The sequence below is a fragment of the Pezoporus wallicus genome, unplaced genomic scaffold (assembly GCF_028554395.1).
Source record: "Pezoporus wallicus isolate ANWC-B61680 ecotype Strahan unplaced genomic scaffold, APGP_CSIRO_Pwel_v1 contig_8542, whole genome shotgun sequence".
In the NCBI taxonomy this organism is placed as follows: domain Eukaryota; kingdom Metazoa; phylum Chordata; class Aves; order Psittaciformes; family Psittacidae; genus Pezoporus; species Pezoporus wallicus.
In genome coordinates this window covers 5,241,408-5,256,964 of record NW_026640148.1, presented here as the reverse complement: position 1 = coordinate 5,256,964, position 15,557 = coordinate 5,241,408, and the positions used below count along the sequence as shown (strand labels likewise).

Sequence of the window (15,557 nt, the reverse complement as noted above, 5' to 3'; positions counted from 1 at the left end):
CGAGTCCACAACTGGGCAGTGTTTCTCCTTCAAGATTGTGGCAGCTTGATAAGAAGTGCAATTTTGAAATGAGTAGGGAAAGAAAACAGTCCTCCTCCATCCAGGTGAAATGATGAAATGAAAGTGTTTGTTATGGAAGAATTCTGAAGGAGTGAAACATCGTGAGGGAGAGATTTGATGGCTAAGGCTACATTTCTGTCAGGTAAATAATGAAGTAAACCATGCATAGGAATTAATCCAGACCTGTTTTCCCTGCTGGTCCATATGTTAGTGTGAAGTGAAAAACAGTAATGAAGAGGGGAATATAAAAAGGGCAGGAGGAGATTCTAAAAAATATCTGTTGTATTATTACATGTTTTTTTCCACTGCTTAATTACTTGAGCTCTTTTATCCTTTCAATTTTGATTAACCCATTTTAAGGTGGCAAGGCCCAGATGTGAGAGTACTCTGAAGCTCCCATGGGTTGCCTTTCTCAGGGTATCTCAGGTTGATATCTGGATTTACCTTCCAACAGGGTTGATATTTGTTCATGAGAAGAGTTCACGCACAAAAATTGGAGAACTGAAAAATCTTTGTTTTTGTTCAATTTTCAGATATACTAGTTGAAGAAGATCCAGCACCTTGTGCGTTCTCAGGGAATGGACGTCAGTGTGTCATGAATGGCACTGAATGTAAGGGTGGATGGGTTGGACCAAATGGAGGCATAACCAACTTCGATAATTTTGCGTTTGCAATGTTGACTGTGTTCCAGTGTATAACCATGGAAGGATGGACTGATGTGTTATACTGGGTGAGTTTAGTAATCACTGAGCTATGCTTACTTTTAAACAAGCTTCAATGTTCAAGTGTGGTTTGCAATGCCATCAGCAGGAAATCTTGGTGAGTTTTGCAGATGTGCTCAGCTGCACACTTTTTCCAGTTGCAGTGTCTTACTGGACTCCTCAGGCTAAAAAGACATTTTAGAAACAAATTTATTCGTTGCTTATTTGATTTTTTTTTCTTCCTATTCTTTTTGGATAAATGTAATATTATGTTTATGTCCTTTGGACTAGTTTATTTTTGTTTTTATGCAAGCCTACAGTTTTAAGTATGTCTTTTCTGATTAAGCTTAAGAGCTCTTTTTGCAGTATTTCTGCAGAATATTTCACAATGTTAACATAAATTAGAACAAAGCAAGCTCTCAACTGTCATGGCTTGCCGTGGGGACTACAGACCATTTGTTAACCACTCAGAAACAACAAATCACAAGGGCTGTGAGCCTGTCCCTGTAGTAGCAGCAAAATATATTCAAAAACCTAACTCTGTAAGTCCCCATCTTTAAATGCCACTCTAGCATCAGGTGTGGAATCTCCACAATCTTACAACGTAAGCAGACAGCTGGACACAAACTGGGAAACTGAAGACATATTTAGTGCTGACTTTACAAATGAGAATGGAGGAAAAAGAGCACACGGATTTTAAAAGGTAAAAGGTCACCTAAATATGCAGATTGGCGTTTCTCTGCCTAACCCCATTCCAAGCTAAGAACATCAGATTTTTTTGTGAATCATTAAGCACTTTAATATCTGATGTGTTTTGTCCAAGGTCATTCAAGAAGTCTGTGACAGAACCAACCTACGATAGATGCTGAAAATTAATGAGAATGTTCTGTACTACTTGGTACTTAGCAGTAAGTCTTTGCAGCAACTAGGACCTGATAACAAATATCATTTCCAATAGGTGAAATGTTAGAAAACATGAAAGAAGTGATTACTAGTAAGGGTCGCTGTTACCAAGCTGTTAAAATTGGATGAGCTATCTCAAGATGTATCTTAGTGCAACTGTATTCTAGGTTATGTTGCTCACAGCAGCTCACATTTTGAATTTCTGTAAGTTTTTCTGGCCAAGTGGGACTATTTAGTAATAGCACATCTGTTGTGGAGTGTTGGATATGTTTAAGGATGTGTAGTATTACCCAGTGAATGGCCACTTAATTTTATGTGGTCATTTGTTGCAAAACAAGATGAAATATGCTGTTGCTAAAAACTATAGCACCAGAGTGTAGTCTCAGATAAAATCTGTGATATTAAAATATAGAATATGGAGATGTTTTTACAAAAACGTCACTGTGAAAGATAATGCAGATGGTAAACTTTTAGAACTGAAAGACAAAAAATTTGGCAAAATATGAATCTCTGCTTCCACTGTCTGTTATCAGAGATACAGAACTTGCTATAAACATGCAGAACTTGAATACTGAAGAGTCTAACCATAATGCATAGCTACATATAGGTGAATGTATTCTTTCTTATAGTCTAAGTTTATCAGTTCTTTGGGTTTTGCTCTTCAACTCTTCTTAATATTCTCAAAGAGGCTGAGAGAATGTAGAGTAGTATGTGCTTTACATGTCTTGTGCTCATGATGATGACAGTTGTTTTTCTCTTTCCTGAGAGAAAGGGAAGGTTTGCCATGATTCTCTAGGAAAAAATACACATTTAACATCTTTCAAGACAAAAGGATGCACATATCTCAGTACCCGATAATTCCTCGATCACCAATTAAAAAAAAAATTAAAAACCTTAGGGAGTTACTGTATTTAAAATGGTTCTTACAAAAGATACAGAAACAACTGAAGCTGACTGGCTCAGTATTATTTTATTTTCTATTATTTTTTTCCCCAAAGAATTGAGTGAATTGGTCTTATGCATCTGAAGACTTTGTAGAGTCTCCACTGACAGCACAAAACCCAAAACAATTAAAATAGGATGCTGAGTATTATCATGATCAGACAAAATGAAGGCATAAGAAAATGAAAAACAAAAAAAATTCAGACCTGCTCGAAAGTTATTTCTCTGTAATGAATTATTGAAGTAGAAGATATTTACAGGCATATAGATGTCAGTTTTCATTTTATAACAAATGATACTTGGATGATTAGGCAGAGAAGCAAATATTAATTGACCTAGTGAACTGGCTCTGGAATCTCTCTTAAATGATACTTATATAATTAAATTATAGAGCTGGATTATTTCTAGCTGTAGACCAACAAATTACCCATTACCCAGCTGAAATTACTTGCTGAGGATGACAATTTGTGTTTTAATTTTGCCCCTGGATTAAGCTGAGCTAGATCTGGCTATTGCTAGCTAAAAAATTGCAAAATACTTTGTTTTAATTGCAAATTGTGAAAACATTGAGGGTGTACCAGATTGAAATAAAGATGTCCAAAGAATCTAAGCAAACCATTTTAGCTAGAGGTGCATGGGTGTCATGGCTTGCTTTTTATTTAGAAATCTGTTGATAAACAGAGTGAATGGATTTTATCACAAAACACAAATAAAACCAAATCCACAATGTATTAGATACTGCACAAAATTCAGATTTCCATTTGGTTAGCTATATAGGTTTATTTTGCTAGCAAGTGGCTCTGAGTGGGCAAAATGTGTGCAATATTTTGCATTATGTTACATGGCATTCTGTTAGCAAGAACAATGGCTGAAAATGACAGCTTTCACTAACGCTCACTAGCACAGAGCATTATCACCTAGTTAATTACAGTAAACAGCTTAAAAATTCTCCAAGAATCAATAATGATTTTTCTTTAGGCACATCTGTTGCAGATTGAGGGCTTGCAAATGCTACTGCTAGGCACCTTCAGACCCTGGGGACTCATGTGGAACTACTCCTGCTCACCAGTTTGCATCTGAATCCCATATGTCCTATCATTTTTTAGTGTGTCTTCATCTGGCTCTTTTTCTCTCTCTATCTTACATGTAACTCGCTGGATAACATTTATTACATGTTTCTTCCACAAACACCACAACTCCTTAGTGCCAAATGCTAGACTTAACTGTAGATGTTAAGGGGTAGTGTCCTTATTTTTGCCAACAACTGCAGAATAAGTGTTCCCAATTACTGTAATACATTTGTGGCTGCACATCTGTACATCTTCTCCATTTAGATCAGGACCGTGTTCCCAGTCGCAGCTCTATTTGCTCTCTGGCCCTAACTGAAGGCTTGTGCTATTAGTTTTGGATCCCAGTGCAGTCCTTGTTATTGGCAAAGAGGCAGCTTCTGCGTGCCCATGTTTTTAATGCTGTAGCTCACGTTCTAAAACTGAGAGCGTAGTATTCTTTGCCTCATTTTCAATTTATGCTAGCAAGCACTCAAGAATTACAAAATCTGTGTATGCATTTGCATATCTGGCTTTAGATTTTTTCCCATGTCTTTCAAACATCTAGATTTGCAGTCTATTAATGGCAAACACGTATCTTGTAAATTGCTTTTTATTTTTAGCTTTTTCACTTGATATGTAGGAACACACATAATGAGCATTGGTACTTGCCAGTAAAACCCCCAATTTTCCCATGAGTACCAAAATTATCACATTTAATTCATCTTGTTTTCACCATAGTGAATTTATCTTGAGTTACTACACTTGAATAATCTATTCTGACACTACTGTAACTTGAATGAGAGATAGGCAAGGCTTCTGTAAAAGAAGCTATGTGATGGATTGCCAACACAGTTGATTCAATGATGGAGCAACTGTATTAGTGGCCACTGAATTTTACTAAGTCGATTTTATGGACAGACACTGCATTACTAGCTGAAATATCAACAACTCCTCAGTTCTCTGATGCCTGGCTAGCGCTATTCAGATCGATCTGGAGATTTTTGAGATTGAAGCACTCAAGCTGAAATTGCTGTACACTGATGTCTTACATGTTTTTGCCTAGTAATACACCTACTGATACCTTAACATGATATTCTCTCAAGGATTGATGTTTAAAATATACAGTTAATTACTTGAAAGGCCTAGGCAATCTAAAATGTGTCTAAGGAAAGGAGTGTGAGGCTTTGTATTATACTTTTTTACTTTTTATTAATACATGAGCTTCTTAAAACTATCCTTTAGTGCTGTTTGTCAAAGAAATCATTCATTATTCCTGTGCTTTTATAACAAAATGTGTACACCTGGAAATCTGCTTCTTGTTTTGGAACTTAAGCTTTATGTGCCCCAATATACCCTTTGAAGCATCTTAAAACATGTGAAGAAAATCAATCATTTAAGTAGCACAGTCTGTTCAGGATGAACTGCCTATTTATGTGTGTCTAGTATCTACACAGCCATTGCATTAATGTTACTGGAAGTAACACATCAAGCTAGAAAAGACTGTATTATCCTTTAAATGGGCTCCCATAATAGAATGCAAGAGCTATGGCTTCCTTGCTAGCTTTCCAATTGTACAAGACAACTTTCCTTACTGTGCAAAAGCTAAAAGGTAGACAATAACTATGTTTGTTTTCTAACTGGATAAGAACTGAAAAAATATAATTCCCACATAAACCTATGTGTAGAGAAGAAAATAATTACAATAATAAAACAAAGTAGTCTATTGATCATTCAGAATGTTGATCAGGTGATTAAGAACTTTGACAATCTTCTGATTGTGTCACTTTTTAGAATGCTTCTAGTTCAAGAATCTTAAAGGACAGCCTACTCAGAAGCAATATAAGGGAGTATAATGTACTTGAAACCAGCTGATGTGCAGCTAAAGATTTTTTTCCTAAATGCAAGCACATATTTTGCAAATATATCTCACAAGAAAATCCCTTGGTTCAGGCAAAAAATGCATTGCTAGTCCATAAACCAAAAGTTGCAAAGTATGTTTGAAGTATTGCCCAAACTTTCACCAGCGTGCTGAGCAGGAATCTCTTAAAAATATCTTGTAAAAAATGAGTGATATTCAAATAAGCATTAATACTCTAGAACTTTGAAATGTATGAGCTAATAAGCCAATTTGAAACAACTACATTAGGGGATTGAAGTCATATTTGTTCCATTTCAGCTGCAGAAATAGAAGGTATGTTACTGCATCCAAACCATACTTTTCAGCAATGAATTTCAGCTTACAGGTCTGAGAGAAGTCAAAGAATGCTTGACTGTTTTTTTCCCTTTGTAAATCAGTTGGAGATATTCAGCAAAGGATGTTAAAATTGTGAGGAAGTATGCTAGAGAAATCTTAGAAAATATTTATTTTTGCTTTTGTCTGTTGTGTGCTAAGGATAGCTTAATGCTGTTCTCTTAGCATCGCAACTCCACTCACAGGTCATTTAAGGGAGACTCTTCAGTGAAACAAGTCAGCTTATCCCCAAAGGCATTGATGTGCTGAATGCACAGTACTCTCAGCCTTTAAGTACATAGCCAGAAATTTAACACATGATATCCAGCTGGAGAAAGAGGGATTGACATTTTGGATGACAGTATTAATATACTGCATAAATCACATTTAAAAGCCAGGGACTGCAGGCAGGATTTTTGTATTTGCGTGTTAATTACTAGAATCCAATTTTATGTTAAAATCTAGCTTAACTCCCTGCCTTATAGGTAATGATTCAGACTAATTACTTTTTTATATTCTCTAGACATAAAAAGCTCTGAATCAGTTTTAGATTGCAAAGAGATGAGACTTAAATTGCCAGTACGTTAGAAACCTCAGAGAGAAAAGGGAATAATCAAATTCAGACATGTAAATAGAGCTACCAAACCAAAGAATATATGTATTACAAGTTTGAATTAACATTGAAAGGCATGATCATATAATATAGTTATTTTCAAATTAACATCTTAACGCAAAGACTCCCACCTGAGGAGGATTTTAAACTACCTCCCAGGGCAGTATCTTTCCCATGAAGTGAACTTGATTTACTCTGACAAGTTATCTAGTATCTCAATGTTAACTGACTGCTGACCTGTACTGCAGTCAAAACATGGAGCTAATTTCCTGGCAAAGATCATTGCAATTACTCAAGAGCACATACTATTTCTCCTCAGAAATGTTAAATAAAATGGATAGAAACTGGATTAGAAGTAGGGTAAACTTTAGGTAGTGCTAATAACTCCTCTAGTTGAATAGTGAATTTCACACAAGAACTTTGCCACAGGAAGCAAACTTTCTTTTAAAAGCATCTGAGTTCCCAGGCTGTTTCAGGATAACTGTTTAGTAGACAAACTCAGATTCACCTTGAATGTTGGGGTTTTGTTCATTGTTGCTGCATAAACTAAAGTAACAATTTTATGTCATCAGTCTGAATGGTACATGTCCTTATGCTTGCATTTCTCTGCATCCAGCATATGGGAAATATTAAATACATCCAATTATTGTATAATATTTATGGTGTGTATATATATAGATGGCTTAGCAGATATTGAAAGAAAAAGGGCATTTAATACATATTACCAAAGTGGATACTATTACTCTGCTCATTTTAATGCATTGTAGTTAAATATATTAAAATAAACACAGTTCATCACATTAGTGAATTCCTTTCAGTAGTTTTTTTAGCTCTTAGGTTTAACAAACCTGATCAGGACATAGGCCTACATAAGTTTATTCTGTGAAATTAGTCTGGGCAATAGTATAAATAGGTAGAAGCACTAAACATTTTGTAATCCTAAATGAATGTGCTGCAACCAATGGAGGAATCAAACACTTCTATTTTGTTATACCTGGAATATAGTTTTAAACCTGGTAGAGTCTTCCCACAATCCAGTAAAAAAACCTTTCCTGGGTGCTGTTGTGTAGAGGCAGTACTCTTCGTTTTGTTATGGTAGTGTTCATCTGCTGTGGGATAGATAGCCACTCTGAAAAAGAGAAAAGAATTTTTTGGCAGTCATATTTGACATCTAGGCTTTCCTTGGAACAATTATTTGACCCCTTCCCCCACAGTTAATGACAGTAAGCTGATGAATTAAATGCCACCAACAATAATTAGCAAAAATAACATTAGATGCAAAATTAAATATCTGAATAAAAGAAAAGAATGACCTGCATTTAAACTTCTAATCGATATTGGGGAAAAAAAAAATTGAAAGCCATCAGCTTTTGAAGAGTAAATGCTTTATTTGAGTATCTAAATTATATACTTCATTAGATAAGAATGGATAAAAATAACAGAAGGAAGAAATTGTGGTTTATTCTGATAGATCAAAGTAAAGTAATAAAACTGAAACGGCATCCTCTTTAATTTGATTTAATTTGGTATAATTTGAGAGGGTCACTTATGTGTCCTATATGCAACTTTATAGCACAGTTTACATACAGAAGGTGGAGGCCAAATTTAGAGGTGATTAAGTAATTGTGAGGCTCTCTAGGTACTGTAACAATTTTTCACTTCTCCAAGGGATATATTTCTGTTTATGCCTACTTTAATGCCATGGAATGCTGATTTTCCAGTTGTTGCTGTGCAACAAAGATGAGCTTGTCCAACCAAGAGACTGTCAGGAAAACCTGCACTGTAATTCCAGAACCCAGATAACACGGAATATAAAATTACTTACTTCTTCAAACCAATCTGGAGTTTCCTATGCTTCCAGCACAGCCTGTTTTAAGTCAGCTTTGACTTAACTACACTTCAGCCGGGAATATCTCAGGACACAACCTTCGGAGCTAGAAGGCTTTGAAAAGCTGTATGGTATGCTCTGAAATGAGTAGTATAAATAGCCTATGATCTGAGGTTTTGTGAACCTACGTTGTATGCTTTGAAGAATGCAGGATTAGTAACTGTCAAAATATTTCACAAAATACTGATTTCTGAAGGATTTTTTACTCCTGTCAAGAGACTGAGCGTGTCAGTCTTAATAATTTTAAATATTATTAGGTAGACTATAAGTAACAATAAATAAACCCACCAGTTATGTGTCGATTAGAATGTTATAAAAGGAGGAAAAGTAAAATTGAAACCTAAGGAAACTAAGAAACTTAAGAAATTAAGCAAGTTTGAAACATTGTGGAAAATAACTCAAAATAGATTCTGCAGAGTATCTGTAGTAGTACAAATGCAGAGTTAGAGGCATCACTGCATTGCTTTATCAATATCCCCAGTCAGAGCTTAGATTAATACAAACAGCTTGCAACAGTTTTCGGTAAAATAGTACCACGTGTACAGAAAAGTAAGACCTTGATCTGCATGTGCAATTGCATGGGGGGATTTATTCACAATTACCAGAGATAGGGATGAGACATTTTAATGATTGCTAATTGGTGTTTTAGATGGGAGTGTGCCATCTGCTGCTGTGTAACACTAATGGTTGTGTCTGCTGTAAATTTGGCTTTCTCTGTTTCACTTCGGAGTCTTGGTCTCTGATCATCTATACTACATTGCAATGATAGCTGACTCCAACTACAGTGCAGCTAGTGAGATAATCCACTCCAAATGCCAGATGAAGCACTTTTTCACTTACCGAGTTTATCCTATTGGTTCAAGATAATTCTCCGAGGCTTTGCAGGCACATACTCACAAACATATACATGTTAATATAAAGAACCAAATACACAATGAGAACTATTTATTCTCCACCAATTTAACTTGTATTAGAGTAACTTGTCTCCAGATCTGATAACATCAACAAGTGGCCCCTATTACAAGGACTTTTGAACTGTTAGTTGCACTCTCACGCATTGAAAGGGATAGGAAGAGCTTCTGAATTCAATTCGAAGTTATTTTTAAAGCTGCTCAAACATACAAATCTAATTTAACATCTGAATGAAAGGAGTGAAAATGCCAGAATATATCCAAAAGCGGCATCTCGGGAGAATAAGTGTTTTCAGACACATATCTGAGTAGTACACATCTACTGTTATGGTGTAACAGAATTAAGCGAATGAGAAGTACTTTGTCATCCATCTCATATGTCCTCTGGTTGATGTGATGGACAAACTAGTTAGAACTGAAATCCAAACAGTAAGACTAGATCTGGAAAAAGGCATGAAGAGAGGCAAGAAGGGTTCTACTTGAGGGCATCTTTGCAATAGGTGTTATGGGTGCTAAAAGCTTAATAGACTCAAAAAGAGATGGGACAAATCCATTGAGAACCATTAAATATGACACCTTCTCTGGGATAGTACATCCCTGAGACACAGAGGATGCATGTCTTGCAAGACATTTTGCTGAGGAGTTGGGATGTGATATCTGCTTGATTTTCTGGTGTTACTTGAACATAATTCAGGGGCTTTTATTGGGGCTTTATGTTCTAGTTGCAACTTCCAATGCATCTGGAATTTATGTCTTTGTTAAGTCCTTATTCTGCACTTTGGGTAAGAAGTCAGCATTAATCCTTTCAACTGAGAACATCTCATTTCTGAAGATGGAGATTTTCCTGTGCCCGTATATTAACCAAGCTCTGCCTCAAGTTTCAATCAGAAAGCAAATTGACTCTTAATTTTCAATCAAAGACAAATTAAAGAAAATGCTTCTTTACATACATGAAATGAGCAGTGAAGCCTTCCAAAAAGAAGTTTTCAACTCTGGTATTAATGCAATCAGAAATATTACTTCATTAAAAGAAATTACAGTGCATTACTTAAATAGAGTTGAATTGTCTCTAAAAGTAAATAGTAAAAATCTTGAGTGGATGCAGTTTCAGGCTGTTGCTTTTAGGAATTCAATCTTAAATTGATGCCATGGTGTTCTACTAGATGAAGGGTTCCTGGATTTGGAATGCTTTTGGATGCATTCAGCATCCACCCAAATCAAAGCATTTCTTCTAGCACTCGTTAGCTGCAGTTCCTAATTTTTGCATCACAGGGCATTATTCCTGGATACATTTGGACTAAAAAATCTGGGTTAAAATCAAACTGCATGATTAAGAAGGAGTAGTTATGCACTATAAAGTGGATCAAGGAAATGCAAATCACAGTTGCCAGTGCTAATATAGAGCCTTTATGACAGGTCATGGAAATTTCAGCTTTGCTCCTGAGTTACTAAGTTAGCACAATGCCTGGCTTCTTTCATATGTTCTCTCTGAGCAGAAAGAATGCATCAAGCTGGATTGCAGCGATTTCCAGAGCTCTTTTTTTTCCCAAGGCAAAATTGTAAATATTAATTTTTCAGGTTTTTCAAAGACATTTATAGCAGGAAAATGTTGGCATCAACACTGGAGGAATTTATGCCTTCACTCTGAACTCTGGTGACTTGCAAACAACTGTTTACTAATGGGTATAGTTCAGTTAGATGTAAAATGCATTCATATGTATTTGAAATTTGCTCTTAGGAGATATGGTTAGAAAAACACTTTACCATATGAATAATTTTTGTGAAGCAAACTCAGTAATAAAATAATTATGAACATGCATTTAAAAAAAAGTCAATTTTATTCCTAAACCTAAGGCCAGATGCCCACAGTTGAATATGTGCAAAGGGCAGTGTACACTGGGACAAAGCTAAAATGTAGTCTTGGCAGTAGGATATTTTATTAAATACCTGAGTCTCTTTGTTTTTAAGAATTCTCAAATGTTGGGGACTTGCTCTGAAGGAATGGGCATAGGATGATAAAATACAGAACTCTACAGTGTAGGCACTGTCCCTAGCGTAGGCACCTGCCATGCTAAGTATTGCTAAAAGTATTGCATAGGAGACTTTAAGTAGGTTACTGTGATGGCAGCGTTATGAAAGGCTTTGTTTTTCATATGAATATGCAGTTGCAGAATGGGACTATGGAAATTAGGGATGTTTTAAAATTGAATAATAATCCCAGCCTTTCTGAATGACTATAACCCTTCTCCATTTTCATTTCTCCAAAATTATTTTTATTGAAATTAAAAGGAAAAAAATGCAGATCAAGCATATATATTTGAGATTTCTTTGTTCCTAGCAAATCTCAAAAAATTTAAGTTACTTTTCAGTATCTCAGTTCAATTACTAAAGCATTTTAAAGGTGATACATATATTATTTTAAAGGATGTATGAAGTTGTGTAAAATAGTCTTCTTTGGTTACTTGAGAAGTTTTATCAGCTAGTATAAAGTGGCATTATTACAGATCACCATTGAAGAGTTGTGCCTATGGGCCTTACCCTGCAAAGACTTAATGCTTGTGCTTATAGCTAACCGTCCATAGGGCTACCTTGCAGAGACTGAGATTATAATGCATTTTTAAAAGATAGCAGAAAAAATAAGACCTATGGTTTGCAAAACATTTTTTCCCATGCTTAATATGTGTGTTATAACAGAGATGTTAAGGAGTCAAACTTGACTATCAATACAGCTCAAAGCCTAATCCAAAATTTCAGATATAACAAACAGCAGCATTCACAGAAGAGGAAAAAAGTTAGCCCAAGGATCGCTCTAAAATTCCGTCTTTTCCTTTTTTGTCTGCTGAATTTTCATGGCTAAAAAGCATCTTATGAAAATTATCATGCAAACTTGTCAGTATAAACAAAAAAGGGAAAATAATTCCTCTCCCACAGAAACATTTCCAGGAAGGTCCAAGTTGGAATTATTTTTGCAACTTAACAAAATGTCTTTTAGCACCTGAATGCTACACACAGAACCAATTTCCTTGTGTTTTTCTGAGTAGGCTTTTCTAGATTTCTGTAAATATGTTTAAGTCCATTGTCTGATGGGTATAATGAACTCGCTAAGAGCAGGCAGTGGAAAAGGTCTTCATAGAAAAGCTTATGCATCTATAGTGTATTTAACACTCAGTTACTTCAACCTTACTTAAAAAAAAAACCAAACAGTAACAACTTTTTAAACTCAATTTAACCTTGTTCTTCCTATTTTCTTGTTCAGAAGTTTCTGGAGTATTTCCATGTTTGACTATGTTCCTAAAATTTTATTTCAGTTTTTCATTTTCCTAAAATTGTGTTTGTTTTTTATACAAATTCATTCTCATTTGTTTCTTTCTGAATTAATTTAAAATGTCTGATTGCATCCAACTGTAATTATTTCAGGGAAATAAAAATTAAAATTCCATGTTACAGAAAAAATAAGACTGCTTGTACTGTTGAGATGCATATTACTGTTTCTTCTCTCAAAGGATCATTCATACAGCTAGGATATGTAGAACTAAAAATCATTTTTCAATATATTTTGTAAGTATAATTTTAATTAGTGAGATCTGAAATTTAATTAATGTTCCAGTTGTTAAAGAACAGAACAGTTGAGGTGCATTTCTTTTTTATAATTTTGATCTGAATGCTAGGTTCATTCAGTATTTTATTTTAGAGTATGTATTAGAAATGCAACGTGAATGTGGCCAGTGCCTTCTGTCTTGTATTGTTCTTCTCCGAATACTTCAGAAATGCATAGAATGCTATCTTACCTGAATGATTACATTCTCTTTTTCTCTAACTCTTCATTGCTATTACTATAGTGATCTACTCTATAAGATCATCTTATTTCTTGCAGATGAATGATGCTATGGGATTTGAATTGCCATGGGTGTATTTTGTCAGTCTCGTCATCTTTGGGTCATTTTTCGTACTAAATCTTGTTCTTGGTGTATTGAGCGGGTAAGCATACACCTTTTTCATCATGAAGGCAGAGTCCTGAATTCAGTTGCCATGAACACACAGGTTATCTTATGCAGGTGAGACTTCAGTAATGATGACATCTTTTAATAAGCCTCTATTTCTTCCTCCTCTGATTAGAACAGAAATGATTTTCTGTAGCTATCATATAAATAATATACAAATACCAAAACTGGAGTTTAGACATACCAGTATATATTCATGTCCATACTCGTGGCCTAATTATAATAATTCTTCTGAAATTATTTAAATGTTATTTTAATTACTCTTCTAAGGCATCACATCTACAGATAATTTGGGTAAGTAAAGCAATTAAACAATGTTCATTGATTATTTTATTTTTGAAACCTGAGTAAGCCTTAAACTTTGCCTTGAAACCTACGTGATCTGGCAGCTGCAAAAAGGACTCTGCTGTTTAATGAATGACTGAATCATAACTTATTTCCTTACATTTTACAGGTAAATGATGCAATAGGATGTGAATGGCCATGGATCTATTTTGTTAGTCTTATCATCCTTGGCTCATTTTTCGTACTTAACCTGGTTCTTGGTGTACTTAGTGGGTAAGCAGTTGAGTTAACATTGTGTATGCTACTGCTACTTGTAAGATGGCCTCTGCATTTACTCAAGCTTCTCAGTGATGGCTTTTTTTGCATGCACTTAAGATTCTTACGTCATTCTACCAGTGTTTGCTCTCTTGACTGAACTGTGTGATTCTAGTGCCTGTATCTGTCTGATGTCATGTTCACCATGCTTGCCAAAAATATTCATTAAATGAGGCAGTAATCTCCTTATTCTGTAATATTCCACCAGGGAGAAAAATTTTTTAGCATCCTAAGAGGTGATACACCTGTGCAAACATTCTCCCATCTACTGACAGACAAGTTTACTTTTCTGAAAGCCCAACTTTTGCTTTTGTTCAAATATCCATAAAGTAATTGAAGTGGTTTTGATGTTTACCAGTCACATTGCATAATATTTTTAGTGGGTGCTTCAACATCTGTCTTATAGAAAGCATATGATGAGGTTACCTTGACACAGTATTAAGTGCTTCCTGAATTGTTGAGCTGTGAACTGCTGTGACATGCTGCACCAGCAAGCTGATGTATTTATCAATAATCAAGTATCAATTATGTATTTGTCAGTGGGAGGTTGTCATAGCTTTTTGTTGGTTTATGTATGCCAGACTCCAGCCAGGAACAGGCATCAGTGGTAGCTGTATCATGTGGTTTAAACTTTAGTTGATGGTAACAGTTGCAAAGTTTCCTTCTTACAAAGAAGGTAACCTTACCATGACAGGTTACAACTCCACTGCTTTTGTCATATCCTGGTTTCTAACAAACTTGAGAGTGGGGAATTTCAGTTTATGGGAAAGATATTTTCTGATAAATGAAAGAACCTGCTAGCATTTGAATACCCAAAAAAAGTTGCTATAACTGTAATTATTAGCTTTTAGTTATGTACCATTGTTCTGGCAACCTTAGGCGAGTTTTGCCATCTTTGTTAGCCAACAGAGAATCCCCTTGCAGGATTAGTAGTAGCCTGACACTGTAGTTGCTGGTGTCATTAGACTGCTGGTTGTGTGTGGAGCCCTATTCATGGGTTTGCCACAGTACGTAAGATTTGAGAGGAATACTAATGTATTATGAATAACTATGTTACAAGAGTGTTCTTATCTGATGAGTGGTTTTACACTTTCTTAAAATCATAAGTCATTTATCTGTGATAGATTACTGTTACACACAGCAAACTAGGGAAAACATGCTTCTACCTTACCATCAGATTTGCTTTACAAAGCAGATGTTTAAAAGCATAGAGGTAGTGCTAAAAACACATTGCTGATTTCTAAATTTAATTTCTTCCTTGCAAGACCTACCCTGTGAAGTCTGATTTATACAGTTGTATCAGCTCTGTCTTATCCAGGGACAAATGTGTAAACTATTGCAAAACTAGTGCCTAGCTTTGATGTCACAGCCATACTGAATGAACAAAAAAAGGAGAAGTATAGATAAGTGAGGGTAGTTGCAGTGGAATGTAGCTCTTGATACTGTTACCTAACATTGCTGTGTGACTAGACTTCCCATGGAAGTCATTAGAGGATTAAGTTTTCACAGTTCCTTTCCCTGACCCGTAAGAAGGTCGCAAGCAGCAATTAGTTTTCTTCCTGGGGTAACAGTTAACTTAGGTATTCCCCTTTCATTTTTAAAAATAAGTTGTGGGGAAAGTAATGCCAGATTTGGTGTTTTGTTGCTCATGTTCACTTT

General features: G+C 35.4%; 1 protein-coding gene across 14 annotated transcripts in view; it reads left to right on the top strand.

Moving 5' to 3' along the window:
• The window catches only part of CACNA1D (calcium voltage-gated channel subunit alpha1 D), a 188,297-nt gene that overhangs the window by 74,921 nt on the left and 97,819 nt on the right, over positions 1 to 15,557 (top strand). For 10 of the 14 annotated variants that reach the window (XM_057417736.1, XM_057417737.1, XM_057417741.1 and 7 more), the window contains exons 7-8: positions 594 to 790; positions 13,753 to 13,856. In XM_057417736.1, coding sequence (XP_057273719.1) covers positions 594 to 790; positions 13,753 to 13,856 — 301 coding nt within the window. Of the gene's footprint in view, positions 1 to 593; positions 791 to 13,171; positions 13,276 to 13,752; positions 13,857 to 15,557 lie in introns of those variants that run through there. The other 4 variants (XM_057417742.1, XM_057417746.1, XM_057417734.1 and 1 more) reach the window with 2 other exon arrangements.